We start from the raw sequence: 18,228 nt of genomic DNA, 5'->3' as shown, positions 1-18,228 counted from the left end.
AAAGAAGGGAAGATTAACCACAGATATTCTTTTGGGCATAGTTATAAAAGTTACATGTTTACTGTAGAAAACTGTATCTTTTTAAAGTAAAAAGATATCATCAAAAGATAAAACGAATGTTAACTTTTGACCTGGTGATTCCACTTGTATCACTATTCACAAAGTACGTACTGGATGTCTGCTACAGCACTGTTTGAGATAGAGGGGAACTGGAAACAAGCTAAACGCCCGTCAGTTGGGAAGTAAACAAATGATAGTGTATCAACATCATTTAATATCACAAGTTGGAAACACTGAGGTAGGTCCATACGTGCCAATATGGAAAGATCTCTAGGACATACTGTTAAGTTAAACGAACAAAAAGGCAAATAGCAGATTAATATGTATCCAGTGCTTCCATCCAAATATACAGAAAAAGGACAGGAAGGATACAGCCCAAACCAACAGCAGTTCTCTCTGTGTAGAGACGTGGGAATGGGTAGAGGGACTGTTTTCTTAAACCAAACACTTATTTTCATCTAAACCTTCATAGAATATATTCATGTATGCCTTGTGTAATTAAAACATCCATAAATGCCCAGATTAAAAGCTGGTAATCAAGTTTACGCTCGACTCATCCTCTAGGTCACCCCCCTCACCCCCACCCCCAGTTAACCTCACGGCCTTCTGCGCAAGCCTTCCTGACTAGTCTAGAACTTGCACAGTCATTCAGGTCCGGGTGGAGGTGGAGGAAGGACAGGTGATTTGAGACCACGTGACCTTTCGTAAGGTGACTATTTTTCTAAGGGTCACAGGAAGCCACAGGAGGGTTCTACAGCCATTTCTCGCCCCAGCCCCTCGGGGAAGATGCTACCTGTCCGAGGGCCTGGCTGAACCCCTCAGCATGCAGCGGTGGAGTGAAGGAGTATTCAGGGAGAGGGCAGGAGACAGCCAGGCTAACCTAGGCTCAAATTCACAGCATGGCTCTCGAGGCCCCTTTGCCTCTGCAACTCCTGTGTCATCATTCCTGCCACACCCTGCCCCTCCCCACCTCCGCTCAGGGATGTGGCCACTCCCGTCGTGCCCCTTTCTGTTCACGGACATCATCTCTCCCGCCATGCTCCTCTGTCTGGCAGCAATGAACTTCTTCCTGCTCTTTAAGCACCCTCCATTCTCTCATCTCCTGGGCTTCAGCCCCACTATTCCCTCTGCCTGTGTCCCTGTCTCCACCCTGATTAACTCCTCTTCCTTCAGGATGGCATCTCAAGTCACTTCTTTCAGGAAACCCTCCATCCTGACTCCAGTGAGATTGGGGCACCAGCACTGGTGACCGACAACTGGCCCAGGGACTGGCTCGTGCCATGGGCTTCGTAAACACTGGCTGAAGTATCTGGATTAAGTTGGATGAAGGAAAGGGGACTTGGGAACTCGTCAAGGCCAGCAGGTGACATGTTGCAGACTCCCCAGGAAGGACGGTGGGCTGCGCTTTCTTGAAAGCCTCTCCCATTTCTCATGGCCTTTGCAGAATGTCTAGCCAGAATGTCTCCTTCCTAACTCAGTTCCATTTTCTCTTGTTCTCTACCAAAACAGAGGCGTGCCACTCGCTAAAGGCCCATGGGAACTCTTTCTATGCTCGAGGAATAGAGCTCACCCATAGCACATCCCACCTACCCCACCTTGTCCAGGCTAGAGAAGTCCTGTTCTTTTTGTCGTCTTCCTTGGAGGGCCAGGGACCAAGTCAAGATGGGTAGACGAAGGAGATCAAAGACTTCTTAAACAGACTGCAGTGGAGTCTGTGCTTAAACAGACTGCAGTGGAGAAAGAGCAAGACCTGTATTCCTTACCCCAGGTGAAAGGCAAAGCCAGCCTCTCAGGGGAAGGTTCAAAAGCATACGGAAAATGGTTCAGAAACAGTCCTTCCCGTCACGTGTCTCGCTACTGTGAACAAAGCTTGCTTAAGGCAGCAACTGCCCATTCAGCAAAGTCAAACTCAGTGGCTTTATCGCTACTGAACATTTACCAACAGGAAGGTTAAGGTTCTAAATATGACAAGAAACTCCGGGCAACTTCAAAGGGCCAGAGTCCCTCTCTCTCTGGGCTCATCTGCACTTCCTTATACCAGGGAGCTGATAATTCTCTCCTCGCGAGAATGTCTTCTCCCTCGGAATCCACGAGGAAACCCTGACCCAGAGATCCACCATCGGTTCCAGAAAACTGCCAAGAGGGTGGCAGGCAGAGTAGTTGAATCCCACCTAAAACCATCATTGTGAGAACTGGATTCCTACAAATACCATCGTATCAGAGCAATGTTATTACCACCTCCGTGTGCCTGGCTTAGTGGGAGTCTGTAGATGGGTGCAGCCCTCATCTTTGGGAACCACTGGTCCAGATCACTGGTTTTCCAGCCACTCCCTGCAAAACCCCGGAGGAGCCCAGGAATGCCCCAGCTCTCAGGGCTCTTGCAGGTGAGGGAGGAAAGCAAAGTTCTGACACTCTGTCGTTTCTACTCTGAACAAAGCAGCTTTGTTCTCATCTCCTTTACCACGTACGTTTCTGCCTAAGATGTTCAAACGGAGGATTCTGCAGCCCCAAGCAGTTAACACCACTGGCGTTATAGAACCTTCAAAGGTTAAGTTGCTAAGCTTTAAATGTATATATATTGAAATATACTGTACACTCCCTCTCCCTCCGATACCACTGTCTCTGGCAGAGTGGCGTATTAGAGAATGTTGTTTTGGAAGGACGCATTAAAAGGGGCTTCTGCCCATGGAGTTCTTAGGGAATTCGTTCAAAGCAGAGTTTTGCAAAGAGCTAAGGTACAAAACAAAAACTGTGAAGACTTCCCCAAAGGAAGTGGTGAATTCGTACCATGGGAGCCTCCCTCTGCTTTCCCAGTGGAGGCTGGGTGTGCTGTGAAGACGGCAGGTCAAGGGGGCGGAGGGAAGGTAGAACAGGTCCACGAAACCAGAGCCACGCCCGGGACACAAGCACACCAGGACCGCCCCTCTGACATTCACGGATGGACTCGACTCAAGGTAGCCTTGTGTTTTGTTTGCTCAGAACTCAGCAGACATCAGCTCCTCTGGGAAGCCTTCCTGGACCCAGTTTACTACTGTGTTGGTTCTCTTGCTCTGAACCCACAAAACCCCTAAGATGACACAACTGTAGCACTTATCACCCTGCACGGCAGCCTCCCGCTTGCCGAGTGGCTCCTGTCCTAGACGTGCAGCTCTGTGAGGGGAAGGTCGGCAGGGGGCGGTCTCCATCACCCCCAGGGCAGGGCACAGAGCAGGGTACTCGCCGAGATGAGGAGATCAACACACGTATGCATAGTCTCCACCTACTCTTCCTTTGGAGCCCGAGGTTGGTGGAAACCAGTAACACTGGTATAGGGGAACGATACAGGGCACTGGCCACCAAGTTCAGCCTAGAAATCGCCCCAGCAGCAGGGTAGGGCCCCCATCCACAAAGACACCGCAGTCGAGCTGTAGGCTTTGTTTCCTTACTGGTGGGACAGCGTGCTTTCCCAGGGCATCGCTCACACTCCCTCGGCCTGTCTCCCCGGTGATGAACGGTGTAGATACGCTTAGGTGGAGCAGACACAGTCCGCCTCCAGACAAACGCCAGCCAACGAGCCAGTAACCGGACCCCGGCCCTTTGGGTCATGAGGGCCTTGTCCACCCACTGATCTTGGCATCCACGCAAGTCAGGCCAGTGCATCAGGGGCCGACGTGTTCTATGTCCAAAGCAGGAATGTTTGAGCAACAGGCAAGAAAAACAGACTCACAGCCAAGATCCCACACTCAGACGTGGTCAGGGATGAAGCTGGAATGTCAGTGGAGGGAAGGAGTGGGCAGCAAAGCAGAGAACAAGCCTGAAGTCCCTGCGTGGCTGACAGTGGAGCTGATGGAAATCCGTTCATTTTGAAATACGTGGCTGGTTGATGACCTTGGATCTAAATGCTATTTTTTAAATTTCATTTCATTTTTTATTTTTTTGGCCGTGCCACGCGGCATGTGGGATCTTAGTTCCCCGACCAGGGGTGGAACCCGTGCCCCCTGCAGGGGAAGCACGGAGTCTTATCCACTGGACTGCCAGGGAAGTCCCTCGATGCTTTTTCAAAGCCCAGGCTCTTCGGACCCATTTGATTGAAAACAAAAATCAGCACAGTAAGTACTCATACTGCAGACTTCACCCACTTCCATTAAATGGTTCTGTCTTTCTGCTTCACAATATAATTTCTTACTCAACTTATCCAGGCAGAGATTCTGCAGCAGATTTGAAGTGTTAGCGATCTCTGGTGGCACCGAATGGTCTGGCCACAGCTGACACGTGAAAGGCCATCAAATCACCTGGTGGGTAAACTCAGTTGTGCAAATATTTCAAGGCTGCACCTTCCCCTTGCGGTGTTCGGACTAGAATTATTTTCTTTTCAAACCATCACAATTCAGATAAAACTACCCCCACCAATCTATTTATTTTAGGAGAAAACATTCTACCTCAGAGGAGTTCAGACACGCTTTTCCTGTTCATCCTCATCTGTTTTATGCAGAGAGGGGTGTTTTCCCCAAGAGTCAGAAGCAAAACTAGGAGAAGGCCAAGGCCCCGGTGCTCTAGCATGCTTCTCTTGGGCAGAGACAGCGTCCACAGATCTGTGTGCACTCAGAACAAAGAGGGTATCTCTGGAACCCATCCTTGGCCCTTCCTGAAAAGCCTTTGCTGTTGGGGAAACTCTGCAAGGAAGGAAACGCCCTCTGTCTTAATGCGGTGGTTGACAGCACAGCCTCTACCCACCAGACTGCCTGGGTTCACTTCCAAGCTCTGTACTCCCTAACTGGGTCTTGCGCATCTTGTTTTCCTCATCTATAAGACAAGTGTTATAATACAGGCAACACTTAGCATCCAGGATCATCTAAGTGCCCAATAAACCTGGCCATTGTTATTATCCCACGACAAAAAAAAAAGTGAACAAAGGATTTCTGGAATAATCAGTTCAACAAATATTTTTGAACATTTGTGTAAAACACCAGAAAGCCACTTCATTCATCCAACCAAGAAATATTTGATTAGAACATTCTATGTACCAGATTCTGTTAAGTCTAGTATATTTAATCATCCACCCCTCCATCCATTCAAGTTTTACCTGTACACCTATGTATCAAACGGTGGCAGGCTACCAGATACACACACACACAGAGGCATATACACACACACACAGGCACATACACACAGAGGCACACACACACACAGGCACATACACACACATAACAAACACATGTGGAGCAGGTGGCAACTACACCGCTGAGCGTGAGATCTGGTCCCTGTCCCTGTGGAGACAGTGGGGACGACAAGACAGAGAAACACTTCTAGTGCCCAGACATCGAGAAGCATACAGGGTCCTCAGCGCGAAGAGATGGGCTGAAAGGAGAGGAGCTGAGATGTCACAGTAAGCGGCGGCAGCTGTGAGGACCTGGGACCCCCCCCCCGCCGCCCCAGCCCCCGGCCCTCACCTGTAGGTCCCGGTTGTGGTTTTCGCACAGGAGTTGCAGGAAGCGGAGGATGGGCTGCATGATGGTGATGACTGCGCTCATCTCCAGGTCATCCTTGGTCTTGTCTGCCGTGGCCTGGGCGCCCTCCCCTGACTGGTAGTGATCGTCGGGGTCGGCCTCCCTTCTGAAGGTGGTGAAGGCTTTCCTGGTGGCGGCAGAGGCCTCCACAAGCTGATCCCGGGCCTCTTCCGTTATCTGTGTCGTGGGCTCTTTGGCTAGAAGGCAAACGTACGATGGTCAGTGCTGCCGAATCCCAGGAACACTATTCACCACACCAAAGACGACGTGCAGAGATCTAAGTTCTGGAATTCACCCGAGAGTCTCTCAAGGTCGGCAAAACGCTCCAGGAAGCCACCATCTTCTCTCACCTCTTAGGATTAAAAGTAAGTTGAGCCCTTCCAGCTTGCTGGTGGCTCTAACATGTCACCTACACTTGCTCTGTGGTTTAGAGGAAAAGCAGTAGAGGTTCTGTCAACCTCATATATCTATGACTCTGGGCCTCAGCTTCCTCATCTGTAAAATGGGGAGAACATCAGTGACGTCTTCCTCTAGAATGTTCCTGAGACACTCAACATAAGCTAAACAAACTGTAATTACTGTTCTTATACAACAATTGATGGAGCCCTTTACTAAGCCCCAAGGCACCGTGATTAAGCACCTCATGTTTATTACCTCATCGACTCTTCAGAGTAACCCTGTAAGGTAACCAGGCACTAGAGCTAGAAGCATTAGACGCTGTAGCCAGACTCCCTGGGTTCAGATCCTGGCTGTAGTACTTACTAGCTCCATATCCTTACTAGCTCCATATCCTACAAGTTAATTACCATCCCTAGGCCTCAGTTTCCTCATCTGTAAAATGGGGATAACGATTTTATCGATTTTACAATGTCCACTTGACTTCTAAATGAAGTCACACATGTAAAGGACTTTGGACAGTGCCTGGTTCATAGAAAGTCCTCAGTAAATGTTAGCCTTTCTTCTTTTTCTTCTCTTTATCCCCATTCTAGACCAGCGGTGATCAACTAGGGATGATTTTGACCCCATCTCCACCCAGGGGATGACAGGCAATGTCTGGAGAGATTTTAAGTTGGGGGTGGGCTACTGGTATCTACTGGGTCGAGGCCACATACGCTGCTAAAAAAACGAGACTCAGACCTATTCAAGGCCATTTGACTCCAACGCTTTTGGGTCTACCCACTCCCCAGTATAACTCCTCTTCAAAGGGGATAATGGATAAAAAGCTTTATGAACTTTCAAATATTTCAGAAAACAAGGGAGGATTAGCTGACAAAAGACGACAGCCAATTTAAAAGTGCGTATTCCACAACTTTCTCTAACATTAAATGGAAATTACAGGAAAAGATTATTAATGGATTTCCTGCCAACAAAACCCTCAGTTTGACAAAGAAGAATGTATGTTAGTTTATTAAACAAGAGGAGCCTCCAAAGCAGCAGGAATTCAGTTCAGGTTACACAGGAAGAATTCTATCACAACCAGATTGGTTTTCTTCTTCTGAAAGCCCCAGTCAGAAAGTTTGGAGCCTAGAAGTCGTGTAAAAACTAAAGGAAAACCAGGGGTTCCTCCCATCTTTACAATCCAGCTGACTGAAGAGCTGCACGCAGGGGAGCATTTACCTTTTTTCCGTGATGGGGCATCCCTGTCTACCTCATCATCTTTCTTTTTATTTCCCAAGTCACTGGTGTTCACGGTCACCGTTGCCTTGATTTCTTGCTGGGCCACCTTCATCCGGTCATAGAAGACCTTGAAGAATTTCTCCGACTTCTTATCTTCTGTCAACCGGCAGAAAAAGGAGTGCTGCCAAGGAAAACCCACAGCTTTTTCAACACTGTGACACACCAGTTACTGAATCCCACTCAGGACACCAAAACCTCGTGGAGATCAGAGCCAGACACAAAACCTCAAAAACGGTCTAACTTTGGACCAGGGTTAAACACCGTTCAATGCACTGTCATCCTCTGGCTTCCACAGCCTGAGGTTTTCTACACAGAGCCTTTAAAGCAAACCGCCAGTCCTTGGCTGAATCAGTCATATAGGCTTAGGAAGCATGCTAAGGGGTGGTGGGCAGATTTCAGCCAACGAAGCACAACCCCCTGCACACATATACATCAACTCCACGAACAATGGAAACAGAATGTATTTTTGGCGATTGTTGCAGGGCCAGTCATGTGTTTAAGGACTTCTACGAGCCCCCCTCTTTGCAAAGCCTTGTGGATATATACAGATGAGTAAGACGTGCTACCTGCCCCTACAGGGCTCCACACCAGAAGCATGACACGCCCACGAGGAGGGCTTCAATGTGTAAAACGTGCTCCAGAAGCTACACAGACGATTATATTATGGAAGCTCAGAGGTGGCAAGGATGACATTGGGCTGGAGTGATCCCAAAATCGTCGGGAAAAAAGTGATTTTCGAATCAGGTTTTAAAGGGCAGGTAAAGGGTGGTTAGATGAAAAAGCTAACAGTGAACAGGTAGCTCGCCTCTTGAATACACATTTGCTTTTTGGACCCACTGCAAGCAATAGTCTACATTGTTGATATAAAAACACAATATGGTATCTCAACTTCATTTGTGAGCGCTCTCTTTTCACCCCTTTGCAGATACCACGCTGTTGTGAATTCTTTACATAAAAATACAATACGGTCAGTTTCCAGAGGAATAAAACAAAGCTCCAAACAATATATTTGCTTCTCGCAGTGGGCGCTTTCTGCCAATGTCATATCCTCCCCCATTTGGAAAGATGGTACTTCCCTACAGAAGGTGACCCTAGGCTTGCAATCCCAGAGAAAAGCAACATCTTGCCAGCCTCATGAAGCCCCTTAACTGCTCCATCTCTCACCCCCCCCACACCCAGTGCTTGATTCAGCGCCTGCCCCCGCCCCAAGAGCCACCATGTTTCCATCTGCCAACACGCAACTTCAGTCACTGTGACCCTTCTTCTAGCCACTAGCCCATATGCTGCCCTGACAAATGTCTGCCTCATCTGCCCACCAAGCTCTTCTTGATCGTGCCCTTTCTTTTCCCTCTCCCTGTTCTTCTTTACCTCTGGCTGTTTCTTACATACAGCACAGGATCCAGCCTTCCTACTTGTGCTCTCTGGTTCTGTCTTTTCTCTTCCAGCCACTCCCAAATGCCAGTTTACAAGTCACTGCCTGCCTCCATCCTGTGTGTCACTGAGTCCTCCAACACTCCCACTCTGGGAACCAAGCTCGAGCCTTCAGTGTGCTCCACTGCCCTTTGCTTCCCTCTGGTTTTTTTAGGCTTCTAGTTCGTCCATCCATTCAACCGGCATTCCGTTTGTCCATCCGCCCATCCACTATTTACTGTGCGCCTGCCATGAGTCAGGGATTACGCCCATTATAGGAGAAACAATGCTCAGCAAAACGAGGCCTGCGCCCCATGAAACTGGCGGCTTGGTAGGAAAAAGACACAGTCATTCAATAGTCACGCTAATGACTTTCACTAAAGTAGCCTTTTAACCACTGAGTCCACAGAGTGCTGGCAAACAGCAGCAGACACTCAGCGCCACTGCCCGGTTCCTCCTGGCTCTTCCCATGGCTGGGTCCCCTCATCTGTCAGTCACAGCATTAACATCACCTCCTCCAGAGAACCACCCCTGACCATCCTACTAACAGCAGCCACGCCAGCTGTTTATCCTCACACGCTCTATTTTATTCTTCATAGCAACTGGCCCCTGAAACGACACCTGTATTTACTGTTCACCTACTTAACTGTCTGTCTTGGGCAGAGTGTAAGCTCTAAGAGGGCAGGAGCCTCGCCCACATGGCTCACAGCTGTCGTCAGAACACCCAGAAGAGGCCCAGCACATACAAGGCGCTCTGTAATGATTTGGTGAAAGAATGAATACAACTCGACACTTCACGGTTCCTCTTGACTCGCTACACCCCCCCCATCAGATCCGGCCATGGGAGAAATAAATTCCCACCACACTGTAGATTCTTATTTTTCATATCCTCTAATGTGAGAAACCAAGTTCCAATTGTTCACTTCTTTGAGGGCCAGCGCTTCCGCAGACAAACAAGAGGAGGTGTGCGGGGGACGAAGACCTCAACCTAGAGCCACCCAAATACAGTGATTCCATTTTCCACCAAGAGGCGTCACACAGCATCTCACCCACGCGGGGTCAGGAGGGGACTGCACAAGGAGGCGGCTGCTCGGGGCAATGAACTTCAGTTGCTGCCCCTTAAGTCTTCTCATGGCATGGAGGCAACTGAAAAAGCATCCTTGGACACTCTGGTCATTCAAGAAAACAAGTGCACTTTAATAAGTAAATAAATAAAGAGCCAAAGCCTGCCATGTGTCATCGGGAAGAGCGCAAGAGTACACACCCATCACCTGCTACAAATGCACTGCTTCAGGTCTAGCTGGTTAACCCAGCCTATGTCACCTGACAGGGTCAGGGCGAGGACACCTCTTATAAAACGAGGGAAAGGCAAGGCACTGAGGATTACAGGCTTCTACATACGTTTCTGCGATGGCCAGTATATTTATTTTGCACTGTTTATAACAGTCCCCATCCCTCAAGGATTTGAAGCTGCTTTATAAACAGAACGTGGTCAATAAAACGATAGAGTGGACAGCGGGGTACGGTGACATGAGTAAGCACAGAAAAGCGACATCAAGCAAGGATGGGGGCTGGAGGATGGGAGAGGTGATTCCGGGAGTCTTGGGCTCGGCTCCGAGGCACCTGGCCATCCCGCTGAAATGAGAGGCCAACTCCATCACACCTCTTAGTAAGAAGCAAGAGGAGAGATACCACCAGTGCTTCGAAGCAAGGAAACATCTCTTCACGGAGGGGTTAGTGGGGCAGGCTTTCCAGTTGGACCTCCCGGGTTCAAGGCTGGGGTCCCTCATCCACTGGCTCTGTGACCATGGGCAAATTACTCAACCTCTCTGAACCCATGTGGAAGGGCTGCCAGGGTGCATCAGGTGCTTAGCACAGTGCCCACTAAGTGTGTTGGTTTCACACCACCATGACATTAGTATCATGTGAAAACCCCACAGCAAAGGCATCACCCAAGCAGCTAAGTGGCGAGAACTGTCAGAAAGACCGGTCTTCAGCTCCACCGCTCACTAGCTGGGGTCACCTCAGAAAGGGACGACGCCTCTGAAACCCCAATCTTCTCATCTGCAAAATGGGCAACAGGGTGGACCCTTCACGGGTGGCTATGAAGACCCGAGATAATCACAGTAACACTCCCAACAGCTGACCTGACAAGGTCCCGGGAACCTGGGGTGAACCTGCGTGTGTCTCACCTCACACACAGCCCCTGATGAAGCAGTGGTTACTATTACTCCTTTTTGAGATCAGGAGACCCTTTTGGGTCTTTCAGATAATGTGCATCAGGTGTGGAGCATGCCCGAGAAGCCCACACTGTGACACACTGCGTCTTCCCAGGACGCTGTGAGAGGCACGGGCCTGGGAAGTGGCAGAGCAGCGAGGAGGGGTGACAGCGGGGCTGCAGCGGCCCCAACTGAGAAGCTCAGCAGACGCCCTAGAAGGAAGACAGCTGGGCTCCAGAGGGGAAGCACTGGTACCTCGTACGGGAGGAGAAGTGAAAACGGAGGCACGTGCAGGAACTAAGGACCCCCGGTCCCCAATCAGGGGCTGTGCCGGGGGAAGGCATAGGGGCCGTGTAGCAGGCCGGGGCCAGGGGCTCCTGGAGACCCTCGCTGCCCCTCCCTGGTGCCTGGTGTCATCTGGACTCGGTGAGATCAGGCCCTGAACATGGCTCACAGACCTGTTCATTCCACCTGCTTCCGTCACAATGTGCTCGGAGGACCTGCGGGCGGGAAGGGGGCGCCCTCCTCAGGACTGTTTCCCCAGAAGCGGGTGGGACCTCGGACCAGAGCAGGTGGAGACTTGGCCCTGACCCGCCTCAGGCTCTTCATGGGCACTGGTCTACCTCCCTCCATGGGCGTATTTCAGTGAATCACACCCCAACCTCCACCCCCAAAACCTAGAGCCAAGAGCCATGGAGAGACTGTTTCACTTCTCCAAACTTTTCACTCCACGCCACCCAGCAGGTTTGAGCACCGCCTTCCAAATAAACCTGGTCTAGAGCAGGCAACATTGGTCCCAGGTAAGAGGAAGCAAAACGGGGGGCGGGTGAATGGGAAGTGACTAAAAGGGAACCAAGAGAACTTTCTGGAGTGAAGAAAATGTCTTGATTGGGGTGGAATTCACACAGGTGTGGTAGAGAGAATAATACGCCCCCACCCCTGAAAAGATGTCCAGACCCTAATCCCTGGGACTTGGGAATATGTCACCTTACATGGCAAAGGGGAATAAGGTTGCAGATGGAATTAAGGTTGCTAACCTTAAAATAGGGAGATTATGCTGGATTATTCAGGGGCTAGTGTCATCACAAGCGTTCTTAAAAGCGGAAGAGGAGGGTAGAGTGATATGGTGTGAGAAGGACTCCACTCGGCGTTGCTGGCTTTGAACATGAGGAAGGGGCTATAGCCAAGGGGCCTCTAGAAAGTGGGAAAGGCGGGGAACGGATCCTGCCCCGGAGCCTCCAGAAAGGAATGCAGCCCTGCTGACACCTTGATTTTAGTCTAGTTAAGACTCATGTCGAACTTGTAAGATAAAAAGTCTGGCTGTCTCAAGCCACTAAGATTTTCGTAACTCGTTACAGCAGCCAATGAAAACAAATACGATAGGTATAAACATTTGTCAAATCTGATCAAAGTGTACACTTAAAATCTCTACATATTATTGTATGTAAATCACATCACAATAAAAAGGAAGAGAAGGGGGAAAAAACTGCTTTGTTACCCGAAGGCTAGAGAACTTTGTCAAGGCTGTCCAGACAAGGGGCCACCCTCAGAGGCCACCTTCCCCTGCAGAGGGACCTGCGTCTGCCGCCCTCACGGCCCATCTTTCTTCACCCTCTGCTTATCTCCAAATCGCATGTGATTCCAAAGCCCTCTTCACATAAGCTGTCTCATCAGCGTTTTAGGAGATTGTCAAGACAGATATCACCATTCATAAATCCATCACGTTATAGACGGGAGAGCTGGGGTCAGGAGAGGTCAGCTGACGTGTGGCAGAGCCACGCCCGCTCCCTGCCTCTGCACTCAAGGCCCTGTGCACCGCCTGCCTTCTTAGTGATCACACGGAACACCAGCCCCAGTGATCGGCAGGCAACTCCGAAAAAACGAGGGTGCATTTGGGGGCAGACACAGCGTCAATGCCAACATCACGGACAACAGGTCCATGTTTGGAGTGGCCTCAGGGAAGGAAGCCGGGGTCGGGCCAGGTGAGAAAGTGACCACCTGCAGCGGCCACCTCCATGGAAGCTCTGGGGGACAGAGGTGGGAGGGGACCCAGGTATGGCCACTGTAAGCCAGGCTGAAAAACAATCCCCACAAAACAGAAAAGACGGATCCCAGAATGTTAAAGCTGGAAGCACTCTATTCCAGACACTTCCAGATGTTTTTCCCAGCAGGGAAACCCTGCTTCTCCTCCGTCCCCTAACACCACCTTCCGTAAGGACCCAGATATGAGAGAGATACAGGCAGAACTGCTCAGCCTGAAACACAGCAGGGAGCACGCCCCTCACATCACTGCAGCGCCTCCTTGCAACGCCAGGGTCCACAGGACGTTGTCTGGGAACTACCCGTTTAGTCCAGCCCTACACATTTCACAGAGGAGGAAACTGAGGCCCAGAGAGGGAAACAGACATCTCGAGGCCACACAGAGCCCACGTCTCCTGCCTACTCGAGCCAGTCCCTTTGCCCAGGCCCGGTGGTGGCTGGCTGACACAGCAAGCAGCTCGGATTTCATTCCTGCTCTCGGCTAACTGCCAAGCGGACACAGTTTGCCCTCCTCGGGCTGCGTGAGCTGTATGGGGACTTAAGAACTGAGGTCTTAGTTTAAAATAATGAGACCACCCTTTCAGATCACTCTTGAAAATAATAAGATATCCCTTAATTAGCCTGGCAGCCACCCTCTGTGCCCAGCCAAGTCCTTGCAAAGGAACAGAGCGTGATTTATGACAGGTCCACCCGGCTCCTGAAACCAGAGGCGGCCCGAAGTTAGGGACCAGCAGACAACTGGCAGCTCCTCTAAACAACAGGCCGGAAGTGTGCAGGATGGGGTGGGGGGACTCCTTTCTTTAGGTGCAAGAGGTCACACTGTGCAGGATGGGGTGTGGGGAGAAGGATGGGAGCCACGGGCCTTCGCCATGCGCTGGACACACAACAGGGAAGGTGAGCGAATGAGCACCTTATTGAAAAGCCATCTTCCCCAGAATTCAGAGACTTGGGGGAAGGAGGGCAAAGACAGTCTTGGAACCTCGGAACCCAGAGCCAGCCAGCCAGCCTGCACCTGCAGGGACACGGGAGGAGCCCTTTACGAGCATCTCAGATAAAGGAAGTGGCAGCAGCAGGAAGCAGAGGTGGATGTGATCCAGGGCAGGTCTGGCGGGAGAGGGGACGGTATGGGGGGAGCAGTCCCCAGCGCTCCTGGGACAGCTCTGAGACTTTGATCCTTCCCCAAAGGAAAGCATTTCACCCGGCAGCAGTCCACCTTCTAGAAACCCTCACACTGAGCCTTCAGAGACTCCAGAGAATGAGCTTTTCTATCTGACTGCCTGGTACACAGCCCATGACATTCACTCTGCGTGCTCACTTATCTGCTGCAGAATGAATTAAGTTCTCAGGCTAAATGCAAGAATTTGAAAAATGTGACTGCTGAACAGTGCTGAATCCTTGTGCTTCCAGGAGCAGATGAAAATTCCTCCCTGGAGTCTGACTTTTTCTCTTTTTACTCTGCCTCCGGCACACGGGGACCTCGGCCTCGGCCCTGGAGTCTCCAGGACTTGAAGGGATGTCTCCAAACAGACCAACCCATTCCTGTCCAGCTTGTTCAGAGGCTCTGCGGGTGACAGAGTGACAGCAATGGCTACCCAAGTGTGGGGCTTAGCTTGTGGGGTTCTCCTCCTATACCTGTGATTAACTGAGACTTCCATCACTTCCTGGGGACCCCTGATCTGTAAATTACAGTGAACAATAACTGAAGCCTTCTGATTTGCTTGCCACCTACCTAAGTGCTTTGTATGCAGTATCTCATTTAACCCTTCTAACTACCCCATGAGGTAGGGGCTACCACTATCCCCACTTCACAGATGAGGAAACTGAGACTCAAAGAGGTTAAATAACTTGCCAAGTCATACAGCTAGGAAGTGGTGGTGGTGCCCCAAGACTCAAGCCCCACTGGTGTGACACCTCAGCCCATGCTCTCAACGCCCCTGCTTTGTCCAACACCTCTCATCTAAGCAAGAGTGTGTCAAACTCCAAACACCTTTTGGCTTTTTATAATGCACTCCCTACCTGCCAGCCCAGGTCCCTCAGCTGCACAGCAGAGAGTCTCACAGACTCTTCTCACAGGAAAGAACAGCCATGGTAGGAACACATGTGAATGCCCCAACTTTCCCGCAAGGCCTGATGCTCTTGTTAACCTGGGCTCCCAAACAAGGCTCTTTTGCTAGTTGCCGGGGCTGGGGGTTACAGGTTGTTCACCGAACCACTGTCCCTCAGTGACCACCGTAGGTCTTGAGTCCCTTTCTTAGAAACCCATGACAACAATCAAAACCCAAAGATCATGTACCAGGAACCAGGCGATAAAACACACATGCTCTAGGCACAGGAGCCTGGAGAACTGCAAGTCTGGAAACCTGAATTTTAGCCACTGCTCCTCGATAACCAGCTACGTGAACTTGGGCAACTTGCTTAACTGGATTTGTGCCCTAGGTTCCTTATCTGAAAAACATGACTCTTACCACCTGCCCTGCGTGCATCACATGGAGGGGGTCCATCAAGGGTGCAGTTATGAAACACTATGTGAAACGCACTTTGATTACTACGGGAAGCTACTCAAATGCAGGGTGTATAATCTATCAATACCACTTTCAAAGGAAATCAGTTAGCGGGTAAGATAGGTGGATCGACTAATGTGCCGGGTGTTATGTGATGACCAAAGTCTAGTGTCCCCAAAACAGCCAAAGATAAACAAGCCCTGCTCGTACTGGTAGGTCAAGACAGCCTGTAAATTGACAGCAAAAAACACACTGAAGAGCCTTTCCCAGTAACTGTCACAATGAAGGAAGTTAAAAAAAAAATCCAGCTGGAATTCCACTAGTTATAGACGTCATTCAGATTCCATTAGACACAGAGACAAATGTTATTGCTTCCACTTCTCAAAGTGTAATACACCCAAGGCAGAATGGTGTCAGACCCTCCCCCGGACAGGCCCAAGCCTTTCAACATGAACTGTTTTTCCAATATTTTCAACTACTCTTGACTTCAGGAAAAGTATGATATTTGAAAAGAATCTAATAATTAGTAAAGAGGGCATTAAGAATCAAACACTCCCCTGGTATAAATGATCACTCACTCTAAGGGCATTTTTTTTAGCAAGGTTTGATGGGTTTCAACCAGTAAACATCTGCAAGTCTCAGCTCACCAGTGTCTCTGAGGATGTTGCCAGCTTTAATGAGTTCAGAAATAATATAAACTTTAAACAGAAAAGAAGGAAGTGATGAAGTGAACGAAGTATGGGTTGTAAAGGCACTGACATTTCAACTTCATTTTTCTGAAGAGTTCCTCCCTCATCCAAACTGTAGAGCCATCTCTTGATAACTCAGACATAAACAGCATGCTTCATCTCCTCTTCCCTGCCAGGGCTGGACGGAGGCCACCGTCTGCTCATCGCTGATTCCCAAGGCCTGAGAGAGGGGCTGGAGGACGACGAAGACCAAATTAATCTGGGCACTGGGCTCCAGGGAAGGGCCTGAGCTCCAAGGTCAATACCAAAGCACTGTATCTTCATGATGCTTTTCAAGGTGAGTTAATTCTGGTTTTAGCAAGCAGCGAAGTCCCACCTGTTGCCTAAGAACCACTTTTCTTCTGAGACCTGAGAGCTTAACACCTCTCCTTACCTGTCCCCCGGGGCCCACAGGAAACAGCACTGGCCAGGAAAGTCTCCCCGATCTGGTAGGCAGGCTGGTCTCCCCTCTCCCGTGTGGATCAGAACACGGACAGCTTCTCACATACTCATCCATGACACCTCAACCAACAAACTGTACTTCCTAAAAAAATTTTTTTTGAAGGTGTTATCTTACAAAGCCCCTGTATGTGTAGGTAAACTGTCAGCAATAACATCTCTAGCAACATTTAAGACTAAAATCACACAGGTTTCAGGGAGGCAGCTCAGCCTTCATTCTAGAAGACCCAGGGACAAGAAGTTAAGGGGACTCCAAATTTTCTCTGGGTTCAATTCTCAAACCTCCTTACAGAAGCCAAAGGCCAGCATATATTGTGGGGTGCACGGGCACAGCCGTCTGTCCCTTCCAACCAAAGGCAGGAAAACAAAGAGCCTCCAGAGAAAAACAATGATGACCAGTAAAATGGGAAACAGAAGCAACCCCAAATGTGCCTGAAGTGACGGGAGATTGCGGCAGGGACCTCCTTGGGAAATTTCTTTAAGTACAAGGAGGTACTGTGGTTGCTCTTCAAGCCAACATGAGGTTTATAAAAAAGAAAGGCACTGTGAAGCAGACGAGCCTTTGGTTAGACCTCAGGGATGATTTTTGTTAAAGTACTCAGGGAGGTTTTGGAATCTCGGTCTACAGACATCTACTCAACCAGAGAAGAAGGAAATCAGTATCAGTGAACGTCTGGGGCTGCTGGAGACGCACACTAGTCTCCAAGGGTGACCTCCAGGACTGGTTCTATGATCTAACGAAAGTGCCTTCTGCTGGTTCAGGTGACACTCTCAGGTCTCGTGTCAGCTTGCCCACAGCCTTGCTGTGGGATCTGTGACAGGGGGACAGAGGCCTTCTCAGTGAGCCTCCAGTGTGTATCACGAGACCTGAAAGGGACGATGCAAGAGGTGCTGCAAAAACTCCATCGGCAAGAAACGCACCCCGGGCATCAGCAAAGGAGGGCTCAGGTGGCTCCCCTGCCCAGAGCCTAGGGGCGACGCGGCTGCTGTCCCTTCCCGCTTCACTTGGGGGTTCCATGCGCGTTATCAAGAAAGAACTGACACAGGAGTCGGAGGATAAGACCTTCGCTCTTTGGTCTTATTTCTATCCTGGGTACCTGAGGGCCAATCAATCAACACTGACGGACATTTTCTGCCCTAAAGTCACCAAGGTTCCCCGGGGCATCCAACTTGAGCTTTATGTCGACGTCAAGAAGGATCCTTTGCACACCCATTCTCTGTGTTTGTACGGAGAGCAGCAGGGGTTCAGAGAAAGGGCTCCACGCCCTGCACACTCAGCAAGGTACAAACAGGTGGACAGGGATGGCTGAGGACCTGGGCAGGTATGCACAGGGCATTTATTAACCTGCAGCCTCGGTTTCCTCATCTGTAACGGAGGAAGGAGGAGGGGGAGTGCTACCCAAGAGGCCTGGAGGATGGAATCAAGAAGGTAACACAGTGCAAGCCCAGCACAGGGCCTGCACCTGGTAGGTGTTCTGTACCAGATACTTTTCCTTCCCCACTCTCAACAAACCGCACTGTGACACGCCTGCTCGACGGATAACATCCAAAAAGAAATAAATATACCCTGGCCTGTCGGGGGCAAGGACGTTGGCTGGCAAACGCAAAACATCAAGCAAAGCGAGCGCCTTCTGACAGAGGGCTCACC

The 18,228-nt window shown here is 50.1% G+C and overlaps 1 protein-coding gene across 2 annotated transcripts in view; it reads right to left on the bottom strand.

Moving 5' to 3' along the window:
- The window catches only part of ITPR1 (inositol 1,4,5-trisphosphate receptor type 1), a 321,065-nt gene that overhangs the window by 65,091 nt on the left and 237,746 nt on the right, over nt 1-18,228 (bottom strand). For both annotated transcript variants that reach the window (XM_079933479.1, XM_079933480.1), the window contains 2 exons: nt 7,164-7,344; nt 5,490-5,743 (listed from right to left, as the gene is read on the bottom strand). In XM_079933479.1, coding sequence (XP_079789605.1) covers nt 5,490-5,743; nt 7,164-7,344 — 435 coding nt within the window. The remainder of the gene's footprint in view (nt 1-5,489; nt 5,744-7,163; nt 7,345-18,228) is intronic.

Source organism: Stenella coeruleoalba (genome assembly GCF_951394435.1).
Source record: "Stenella coeruleoalba genome assembly, chromosome: 10".
Lineage (NCBI taxonomy): Eukaryota > Metazoa > Chordata > Mammalia > Artiodactyla > Delphinidae > Stenella > Stenella coeruleoalba.
This window is presented reverse-complemented; position numbering and strand designations above follow the sequence as displayed.